This window comes from Peromyscus californicus, unplaced genomic scaffold (genome assembly GCF_007827085.1).
Source record: "Peromyscus californicus insignis strain IS unplaced genomic scaffold, ASM782708v3 Scaffold_4__1_contigs__length_199733344, whole genome shotgun sequence".
NCBI lineage: Eukaryota > Metazoa > Chordata > Mammalia > Rodentia > Cricetidae > Peromyscus > Peromyscus californicus.
In genome coordinates, this window is record NW_026294562.1 from 84,937,105 (window position 1) to 84,948,769 (window position 11,665).

General features: G+C 46.9%; 1 protein-coding gene across 1 annotated transcript; it reads left to right on the top strand.

The window, feature by feature from the left end:
* Window positions 1-952: 952 nt before the first annotated feature.
* Window positions 953-10,842, top strand: Coq7 (coenzyme Q7, hydroxylase). Its single transcript, XM_052712681.1, has 6 exons — window positions 953-1,103; window positions 4,838-5,016; window positions 6,526-6,640; window positions 8,375-8,514; window positions 10,071-10,139; window positions 10,643-10,842. The coding sequence occupies exons 1-6, from the start codon at window positions 1,031-1,033 to the stop codon at window positions 10,718-10,720; spliced, it is 654 nt and encodes a 217-aa protein (XP_052568641.1). The 5' UTR covers window positions 953-1,030; the 3' UTR covers window positions 10,721-10,842.
* The last annotated feature ends 823 nt before the right edge of the window (window positions 10,843-11,665 follow it).

The following is an 11,665-nucleotide window of genomic DNA, read 5'->3' on the forward strand; positions in this document are numbered from 1 at the left end:
TCATACATCTCAACATTTTTTTTTCCTCCTTAGATCTAGAAGTGCAATACATGGCAAAGGCTTTGAATCTGTGATGGTTTGGGGATCGAGATTTAAGCTGAGCATGACAAGGGAATGTTATAGCACCCTCACTGCCGCTAATATTGAGTACTTGGTTCATCTTTAATTTTAAGTTACTGTAGTATACTAATTTGAACACTATAGTTACATAGAATAGCTTAGTAGCTTCAATTATTTTACAGTAGCTATGCATCAAATATATACAATAACCAAAGGTTCAAGCTGAAGCTCCCTTCAAGGCACAGCTTCTGGTGGCACCTATAATAACTGATGTATATCATTATAGGCATTTTTTTTGTCCTCATACACATTACTTACTTCCAAGTTTATTTCTATTGGCTAGACCCTAGCTGTCATATTAATGGATATGCACTTTTAAAGGGTTAATGTATGTTGCTAAATTTTCCTTCCCTCAATACACAGCCATCTTCACCACTACTGTGCGCCAATACACACGGCCAGAAATAATCCAGTAAAGTATGAAGAGCAATGTATGAAACAAATCTCAATACGAAAATTGAGAAGGGATAGGAAATACTGTGAAATGAACTATCAGATCCACAACTACACCAAACACTTAAGTGTTTTAGTACGTAATTTCTGATTTTTAGGTGTAGAGAGGCTGCAAATAGAGAAAAATAATCTTCGTAAAGCGGGGAAAACAAAGGCCCCAACATGACCTAGGAGTCGCCTGCCCAACACAGTGGGCAGTGCACCTGGGTTGCTTCTCCAGGGAAACTCCGCATCCTCATCCATAAAAGCGGCCAAGGTCCCCTTCATGACGTCACAATGATCGACAGAGAGTACATCCAATAGAGTTCTTGCATTGGCCATGTCCAGCCAATCGGGTGGAATGCCGGGTCTAGGGGCGTTTCCGCTGGTTCCGGTCCGACGCACCGGTGCGTCATCACCCTGAGCCGAAAGCACGATTGGCCCGGGCGCTCGGGCCGTGGTTGCATTGTCACCGGCGATGAGCGGCGCGAGGGCGATAGCGGCTGCCTCGGTGTGGCGCCTGCAGAAGGGTGCCCAGAGGCCCTCCTCAGGTACCGGCCGCTCGCGGTCGTGGGCCGGCGCAGGGTTCCATGCGGGGAGTATTTGAAGGGGAGGTCACGGGTGTCACGGGGGAGACGTTCATTGCGTCACAGGCGCGCGACGTGGGGGTGGGGTTTGTAGCACACGTCGAGGTGATTGACAGAAACAGGTGGACTTGCGCAGGATCTGCTGGAGGACCGAGTGATTGCCAGCCTATGACGTGACGTCAGTGCAGATGTGGAACTTGAGTGTCCTTGCAGTATCACTGTAGTCTCCACCGGGGCTTTCTCGAGCAAAGTAGCCCTCCGTCGGCAGCATTAACCTGTTAGAAATGCAGATCTCCGGGTCCCGCTCATTATCTGCTTGATATATGTTTGATATATGTTTCTTTTCTAGATTTTAAAAAAAGTGTGTGTGTGCGCACGCGCGCACTCGCACAATAGTTAAGTGCCATAGATGCCAGAGCGGGGTTGAAATTCGGAGCTGAAATAACAGGCAGTTTGTGAGCTCCTGTATGTGGTGCTGAAAACCAACTCAAGTCCTCTGCAAAGTGCAGTACACGCTCTTAACCGCTGAGCCCTCTTCCCAGCCCTTTTATCAGTATTTTTATCAAGCTCCTCATGGGACTGTTTGCATTGCAAAATATGAGAAACATTGAATTTGGAATGAAGAGAAGTGGATCTGGATTCAGGTCTGAATCATGTATCATCTGAGCTGCCTCTGAAAATTGTGAGGCCATTTTTGCAAAACTAAATCCTCAGGCATTAGATCTCTGTTTTGCCTGATAGCAATACTGTTTGCAATTTTGCGATGTGTTTTTGGATAACTACGACCTATTAAATAATTTTATCAAAACCACGTCTTTGTGGTAAACAGTAAGCCAGTATTGCCTGGCCCCAAATGGATGAATAATCACACACACGCACCCACCCATGCACGCCACCACCATGATAACAAGATATGAAACTTTATTAGATACTGTTTGTGTATGCCTACCAACGCTTGACCCCCAAGACTATTTTTCTTTCTGAAAAAGAAGAGTGCTTAGCAAGTGTTTACATATTATTTAAGAAATGTCAGCTATAAATAGAGATGTTTTCCTTGATGACAAATGGATTAGAAGAGAATTTTTAAGAGCCTCTTAGTATGTTACTAATTATTCTATAAGCTACTTAAAATCTCCCAGGTACTACTGTTGGAACAGCACATTTGAGAGCTTCTAACACTGAGCTTCTGTTTATTTTAAAGTGGGTAACAAGGCAGTCAGGACCCAGGGATGTGAACATTAAGACTTCTTGTTAACCCAGTGAGCAGGTAACAGTAAGAATCATTTGGTCGAGCGGTGGTGGCACACGCTTTTAATCCCAGTACTCGGCAGGCAGATCTCCATGAGTTCAAGGACAGCCTGGTCTACCAAGTGAGTTTTCAGGACAGCCAAGGCTACATAGAAACCCTGTCTTGAAAACACACACACACACACACAGAACCATTTGTTTTCATTTATGAAGTTATTTGGCTTCCTTTGTCTCATTTAGCCTTATGATAATAAAAAATCTTAAGTGTGTGTTTCTCCTTAAAAAAGAAAATAGCCTTGTTATTGGGGTAGTTTTTTGTTTTGACTTTGAGACAGCATCTCACTCTGTAGCTCTGGCTGACCTGGAACTTGCTATTTCTCCAGGATGTCCTCAAACTCACAGAGCTCTGCCGCCTCTGCCTCCTGATGTTGGAATTGATTGGGGATTTAACCCATCTATATGGGTTTGGTTAGATAAAAGGACAAACACAAGTTTCATGATCCTCTATTGAGTGCCTGAATCTAGACGAGAGGTGGGATTTTAGGGAGCAATCCAGTGTGTTCTCAGTAAAAATCCTGTTCATCACACCTCAAAAGCCAGCTGTATGAACTTGGTCCACCGGCTCAGCTCTTTGCTATTTTTCAGTAACTTTTTAAAAGGGTTGCCTCTTCCTTTGCTAATGAGTAAGAGAATTAGCAAACAAGGTTGTGCTGAGAAGTAGAACTGGGTCATCAGTTCTGTCTCCAAACCCTACTTTCTTCAAGGAAACAGGTTTTCCAGAAGTGCAGGGCCTTGAACTTGAAACACAGCAGGTCACTTTGGTTGTGTCCCATTGCTCTCCCATAAAACATAGGCCACAGCCAGTAGAGGCCACTTTCTGAAGACAGTCAGGGGTGGTGTCTTACATTGGCACCACTGAGGTTCTGTGTCTTCTTTCTGGACTCTGTTCAGGTAGACTATTTTCCCTGAATACGTCAAGCCCTGGACTTGTTCTGCAGCACCATAATAAATAAGTACAACATTTAAAATTCTACTTGGGCCGGGCAGTGGCGGCACACACCTTTAATCCCAGCACTCCAGAGGCAGAGGTAGATGGATCTCTGTGAGTTCGAGGCCAGCCTAGTCTACAAAGCTAGTTCTAGGACAGCCAAGGCTGTTACACAGAGAAACCCTGTCTCAAGAAAACCCCCCCAAAAAGTTCTACTTATTAGCAAAGTTCATGTTCAGGACCCTGACATGCATGTATCCTAGATTCACCAAGCCTGCCCCATGGCCTTGTGCCTGGAGACCTTAGACCTTCTTAATGGAAGAGCCAAAGATGTGTCCCAGATGACTCTTTTCACCCCTTTTCTGGATGTTGAAGTTAGTCGAGGTGTAAAGACCCAGTAGTCTTAGAAAAGTGCCTGTAACACTTTAAGTAATGCCAACCTAGGCTGCAGCTGGGGTGACAAGCCAGAGGACCCTGGTTTCTGTTTTCATAGGAGGTGAACACACCTTACTACAAAGGCGGTGGTGGTGCACGCCTTTAATCCCAGCACTCGGGAGGCAGAGCCAGGCGGATCTCTGTGAGTTTGAGGCCAGCCTTGGCTACAGAGTGAGTTCCAGGAAAGGCGCAAAGCTACACAGAGAAACCCTGTCTTGAAAAAAACAAAAACAAACAAAACAAAAAAAGACCCTTCTCAAAGGGGGTAAACATTTGAGGTCCTCTAATCTAGGTAACAGAAGGGTTTGCCATTCAGTTTCCTCAAAAGAATTTACATTTTAAAGAGGAGTTTAGTTTGTGAGGTCAAACCTAAACTGTCAGGCTGGGTCTCTAGTCACCTGTCTATGGAGCTGGTGTAAGTCCCAACTTGGGCTGCCAGACTTTGCACCCTGAGCTGTTTCAGACTATCAGCACAGGCCTGCTTCCCAGGGAGACTGGGGAAGGGCATCATGGCTTTGGATGTGTTCCATGGTCTTCTGCTGTGCCCTTGGGAGCCTTTCCTGAAGCCGCTGTCACGTGAACTGCCTGGTGAGACAGGCTTCAGCCTTTCCAGATGGCCGTATGTGTAAAGCAAAGCCAGAAGCCCGTGATTTTAGTGAAATCTTTTGGATTTGAGCATTCCAGATGACAAAGAATGCATTGATAGACATGTCCGGCCCCCAGGGCTCATTTATGGCCTTGGCTCTAACATGTCTTTCTAACATGTTTGCAAAAGGACTACAGGCCCGTGAGATGGCTCAGTGGGTAAAGGTGCTTGCTGCCAAGCCTAAGGGCCTGAGTTCCATCCCTGGGCCCCACATGGAGGAGGGAGAAAACTGATGCCTGCAAATTGTCCTCTGACTGCCACATGCACATCAACACACACACACAAATAGATATATGTCATCTTTTCAGAATAAAAAGGACAGTATCAATATCAATGTTCTGTGTGGATAATGAAGGACCGTTACTTGCATTTTCCTTGCAGCCTATGGAAGAGGCATCGTCATCAGGTTTCATAGTTCAGGAATGACCTTAGACAATATTAACCGGGCAACTGTGGATCGAATCATCCGGGTGGATCACGCTGGTGAATATGGAGCAAACCGCATCTATGCAGGGCAGATGGCTGTGCTGGGCCGGTCCAGTGTTGGCCCTGTCATTCAGGTGGGCTCTTCCCTAAGTCTCAACCTATCTATTGCATTGGCAATCTATCTGAAGCCCACAGTAATCACTTTTGCCAGTATGTCCCAAAGGGAGGTTCTGGGAAACAAAGAGCGCATGTTCTGTTTATATAAAAGAACAGATATAAATTGAACATGGCTGGGTGTGGTGGTACATGCCTTTAGTCCCAGCACTTGGGAGGTAGAGGCAACTAGCTCTCTGTGAGTTTGAGGCCAGCCTGGTCTACATAGGAAGTGTCAGCCGGAAAGAATGGGGAGAGAGGAAATGTAAAAGAAAGAAATTGAGTGTGAAAATCGAGTGTATTTGTGGTGTGAATGTTTCATGGTAGAAAAGGCTGAAAAATCCCTTCATTAAGGGAATATTCCATGTGCCAGGAGGCCATTGTAGGCTTCACCAATCACAGAATGCCAGAGAGAGGGGTTTATAGTCCCAAAGATCCAGTTTTCCTTTCTAGATCTCTCACCTTCTGTGGCATTGAAGAGGTCACATGACCTGTGTAAACTAGCCTGGTAAAACCCCTAACTTTGGTTTGGTTGGGGAACAAACAAGCTCATGTGGAGCTGTTGGCACCATGCCTGTCATGTGGTAGCGTAGCATGGTGTCCCTTCAGATTCGCCACAGACACCCCAGTCCCCAGAGGTCATCCATGTGTAAGATGGTGTATATCTGCAGGAAGCCCCTGCACTGTGCATCTCTACCTTGAATCATGTCGAGGCTATTGAGAGTCCCCCATGCCAGGAGAATACCACACATTTGCTGTTCTGTTTCCTGTTGAGAGCAGTCTGTGTGTTTTCAGGACACAGTTCTTTGTTGTTATTTTCACCTGTGGTCGCTTGAACCGATGTCTCAGAGCCTGGGGCTCCCGAGGGCTCACTGCAAGATGACTGAGCTCTGAGTCCTCAGGATAATCGGTCTGCCCTAACAAGGCATTGTGTGGGTGGCAGGAGTGGCCTGCCTAAGCCATGTGGATGGCACCCGGTGCTTAGGAGGCATTGACTGTCTCACCTCGGCTGCTCTTACCCTTCTGTCCCCGTCCTTTGTGTGGAGTCTAGAAGGAAATTACACCGTGACTGACATTTTGCCCTTCCAGTTCTGAACTGGGTCAGCGTCTCGCACACAGATGTGGAGCCTGGTCACTGAGGTGTGTGTGGGTCTGAAGGTGTGGCAGTGGAGCTCTCAGCTGTGTCTGAGGTGCAGCTTCCATTCTTCCTTTGCCTCGCAGGCTCTTTTCTCTTTGGAGAGATTCTTCTGTGTTTTGCTTTTATCTTATGGATACATAAGGGATGGGAGGCAGCAGTTCTCATCACTACACCGCTTCCTCATTGCCTGCTCTGTGCTCCGCCATAGCAAGTCCTCAGGGGGTAGCAGCAGGCCCCTGTAATGCTTGCCGCTTTTTATGGTTTGGGTTTGGTTTGGTTGTCGTTGTGGTGGTGGGGTTTTTGTTGGTGGTGGTGGTGGTATTTTTTTAGTTTTTTAATTTTTTTTTCCTAGAAAATGTGGGATCAAGAGAAGGACCATTTGAAAAAGTTCAATGAGCTGATGGTTGCATTCAGGGTCCGACCTACGATTCTGATGCCCTTATGGAACTTGGCGGGCTTTGCACTAGGTAAGTATCTGTCCAGGAGCAACTTGGGCTGTTGGTAATGGGTTGGTTGTTCATGTCCTCACCCAACCTTTGTTATTTACTTAGTGTTTTCCTAAACTTAAATTGAGTGGATTGAATTTTTTTTGCTCGTATAACTTTAAGATAGAATCACCACTTTCATAAATAGAAAGTATGATATACACAGAGGGAAGCTAGATAGTGAAGTCACAGCCAGATGATGTCTTCTGGTGATTCTAACCTGAGATCAGCTTGAGTGCTGGGCATGGTCACCCACCCCTTTAATTCCAGCACTCAGGAGGCAGAGGCAGGCAGATCTGAGTTCAAGGCCAGCCTGGGCTACAGAGTGAGTTCCAGGACAGCCAGGGGTACACAGAGAAACCCTGTCTCAAGCCCCTGCCCCAAAGGGGAAAAAAAAAAGAAGAGCAAAGAACCCAGTGTCACGCTCTCGGCTCTCAGCAGAAGGGCCAGGGCTCATTGAACCTGTCTGGTGGTGCCAACTTGCAGCTCCCCACTCAGGTGGCCGAGGCAGGAGGGTGGAGAACACAAGCCTTGGCTACACAGTAACTTCCAGGTGAACTTGGGTTTCGTAGTGAGGCCTTGTCTCAAAAAACCAAAACCAATCAAACCAACCAAATAAAACAGAAAAATGCATTCAAAAACACTTGTGACTGGCATCTAGTAACGAGCTCAAACTGCTTCTCAACGTGAGGTAACTGTCTCAGAGCATTCATGGGAATATCTAAATGTCCAGTAGTTATGCTTAGCAGGTATTACTGACATCTGGAGGGTAGACATTGGGTGCCATTAAACATTTCCAGATGTGTAGGGCCATAGAAACCATGTGTGTTGAAATCCACCCTTCACTGGCCTGGGGATAGCTGGCCCTGCCCCTGTCTGGACACTGCAGCAGGGGAGCTGGCCCTAACCCTCATGGGAAAGCTCCCCCCAACTCCCATACTCAGGAGAGATGGCTCCACCCCTCGCCTGAGGGAGGGGGCCATCCCAAAGGTCTACACTGACCAGCTCAGCTACCACCCAGACCCACATCCTGGGCCTTGGGTTGCCCCATCCTAACATCTGCCCCATCTATGACCTGCTGGAGTGTGTGAAGGGACTGGTCCTGCGGAACCATAGCCACAGGATCTCCATGACTCAGGTCAACAGCAGGATGTCCGAGAGGAGTTTTGGTGAGAGTCCAGTGATGATGATTGTGTATACCAGAGGCCAGAGGCCTTGAACCAGACTCACTGCAGTGAACGTTTGAGGGTGAGGCTGATTGGACAGAAGGGTGTATTGTGTGACACACCACCGCAGCTCCCGGTGCCACTGGGATGAGTGAAGAGGGGTTGGAGAGGTGAAAAGATGGAGGAGCAAGGTGGTTTTCGTTTCTTAGTTGTTGTTGATGTTGTTTGCTTTGTTTTTAATTAATTTTGGGGGGAGGTTCTTTTTGGGGTGATGCTGTAGGGGTGAGAGGTGGATATGGAGTCACTGGGAGGTGAGTGGGATTGGGTGCATGATGTGAAATTACCAAAGAATCAATCAAGAATTATGTTTATATATATATATATATATATATATATATATATATATATATATATATGTATGTATATAAAATCCCCAGATGCACGACACAACCCTGCCATAGAGAGTTACCAGCCCAGATGTCAGGATGCCTCACAGGTGTGCTTGACCAGCAGCATGTGGCTCACGCTTGACCTTGTATGACGATTGCAGGGGCAGGAACTGCCTTGCTGGGGAAGGAAGGGGCAATGGCTTGCACTGTGGCCGTAGAAGAGTCTATAGCTCATCACTACAACAACCAGATCCGCACGCTGATGGAGGAGGACCCTGGGAAGTATGAGGAGCTGCTGCAGGTGACTGACTGTGTTCTGCTTGCGGGGAGAAAGGGCAGGTGACAGGTGGTGAGAAGAAAGAAGTAAGGGTGCTAAGAAGGTGGGCTTAGACAGCGGGGGTGGGGGAGTCGTCTTCTAGGTGAGACAGACAGGTCATACAGCTCCAGCACAGTGAAGCCTAGAACCAATGTCTCCTGAGTCCAGGGCTGTGTGTCCTCTGCACATCCATGACTCATCAGCACATGGGCTGTACAAAGAAGACACCAGCTAACATGCTAGGTTGGACAGAGAAAAGTCCCCGAGGCCTCAGCCTACACAAAGAACCACAGGGAATGGAGGGAAGCTGAGACGGGAGAGGTGGCCTGCTCCAGGGAAGAGCACACCCATTGGTGGGCCGGTGCCAAAAGGTCAGCCCTGAAAGCATACATATAGGTAGCATTCAATAAACTGAGCAGGTTATATTTAAATATGTCTATACAAACACATATATGCATGCAATAACAATTAGTGAAAAAAAGAGGCTATCAATTTAAAGGAAAGCATGGAGGGGTTTATGGGAAAGTTTGGAGGGAGTAAAGGGAAGGGTGTAGTATGGTAATTAAATTATAATCTCAAAAATAAAATTAAAAAAAAATGATGATGAACTCTTTAGGCTGAGTGACTGAAGTGCTAGAGCACCCCAGGTAATTTTCTACAGGAAAGAAGAAACTACTTAGCCCAGGCTGCTCTTGAATTAGTGGGTACAAAGGATCCCCCTGCCTCAGCATCATCCCTCTACCCCCCAGTAGTTTTTTTGGATTTTGTTTGTTTTGTTTTCGAGATAAAGTCTCTGTTTGTAGCCCAGGCTGTTCTTGACTCTCGTCCTCCTGCTTCTGCTTTCTGAGTGCTGGGATTCTAAGTGTGCATCACTGTATCCATGTAGTCATTTGAATAAGGATGGCCCCCATAGGCTCATATATTTGAATGCCTAGTCATCAGGGAGTGGCATTATTTGAGAAGAGTGAGGAGGATTAGGAGGTGTAGCCTTGTTGGAGGAAGTGTGTCACTGGGGGTGGGCTTTAAGATTTCAAAAGCCCAAGCCAGGCCCAGAGCCTCTCTCTTGGCGTGCAGATCAGGTTATAGCTCTTAGCTACCCCTCCAGCACCATAAGTGTTGCTATGCTCCCTGCCATGCTGATAATGGACTAACTTCTGAAGCTGTAAGCCAGCCCCCAATTAAATGCTTTCTTTTATTTATTTATAAGAGTTCTTCTGGTCATGGTGTCTTTTCACAGCAATAGAACAGTGACTAAGACAGGCCACAACTCTTAATTTTTAAAACCTAAATCAGCAGTTGGCAAACACCAGCCTGTGGGCCAACTTTGTTTCATAAGTAAATCTTATTAGAGCCACACTCGTGGTTTCCTCTTGCAATGCTGCTCTCCTCGCTGGAATGGCAGAGCGAACACTGGCCTTTCATAGGAAAAGCATGTGGACCTCATCTTAGATAGAACCCGATGCTCTGGCCTGGAAATAGGATGAGCAGCAGGCGACCTAGAGTGCTGACTTACTTCTGCTTGGATTCCTTTTCCTTTTCAGGTCATCAAGAAGTTTCGAGACGACGAGCTTGAGCACCACGACACTGGCCTGGAACACGATGCGGAGTTGGTAGGGATAGACTGCTGCTGGTGATGCTTGGGGACTGTTTTAAAGGTGGAGGGGCCAAAGGTTTCTGTTCCCAGAAAGACATTTGAAAGTAAAGGTCAGAAGTTAGGGAGCCAGCTACTTGGCAGAACGCACACAAGCTCAGCCTTGGTCCAGGGTAAGGCTCCCATGTCCTACTCTGTCATTATCCCAAGAAACAACCTAGGGTTCAGTGGCCAGAGATGCCGCCAGCCGTCTGAATGGCTTTTGTTTCAAATTAAGTGATTTCCCAGTGAATCCAAGTCTCACATCTAAACATAGATGCACCCCATTTGGTCTGATTGTGGTTGTTTAGGTGTTGGGGTTGAACCCCGGGTCTTGCTAGGCAAGCGCTGTACTACTGAGCATGGCTCTTTCTCTGTGTGCTTATTCCCCCCAAGAAGTACTGCAGACCAAACTCAGGGTGCTCTGCATGCTAGACAGGCCCTCTACCACCCAGTTACATTCCCGCCTTTTGTTCTCCACAGGCTCCAGCATATGCCTTGTTGAAGAGGGCTATCCAGGCTGGATGCAGTGCAGCAATATATTTATCAGAAAGGTTTTGAAGTATGTTTGTTGCTCCATTTCCAGAAGAGGCGGTCACTCAAAGGGCGGTGATTGCAGAGGAGGAACGGTACAGTTACCACTGTGTGCTTTTGTTAATAAACTACAGTGTGTGGTCCTTGGAGGTTTGGGCCATTGTTTTTCAACAGTCAAACTCTTTGGCAGCTGGGTGAGGGGGTGCACGCCTTTAATCCCAGCACTGGGGAGGCAGAGGCAGACGGATCTCTGAGTATGAGGCCAGCCTGTTCTACAGAGTGAGTTCCAGGGCAGCTATTACACCGAGAAACCCTTTCTTGAAAAACAAACAACAACAACAACAAAACACACCAAAAATCTCTTTGGTGCTGGTTTCCTGGGTTTTCTTCTGCTGTGAGTGGGGCAGTTGACCAACGCTACTCACCTCACCGCACACGTAGCTGGTCTTCCTTCGATCTTTAGTTAATTTTGGCCTAAGACATCAAGAATGCATCATTCATTTGTAGTGGGTAGCCGTTCCAGCTTTGATTTGGATGAGGGAGCAGAGCCCTGAGGAGTGGGATTAGTGCCCTTTTAAAAGTGAGGCCTGACGGAGACTCACAGTCCCTTCCATGTGCCACAAAAGCTGCTGACTATGGGGACATAGGCACCTTGATCGTGGACTTCACAGCCTCCAGAACTGAAAACAGGAAGTTTTACTGTTCACATGCTCCCCAGCCGACTGTATTTTAATAGCAGTCCACATAGACTGAGACAGGACGGCATATTTCTGTTAGGCGTGGTGATGTAATCCCAGCAAGATGCAAAAGGCAAGAGGCAAGAGGACAAGCAGGAGTCCAAGGTTGTCCTCAGCACAAGTTTGAGGATAGCGTACCGGACACCCTGCCTCATCAAACAACCACAAGAAAATAAAGACTTGTGGATGATTTACAAATTGAATTATAATAATTTCCATAAGATCTGCTGCCCCC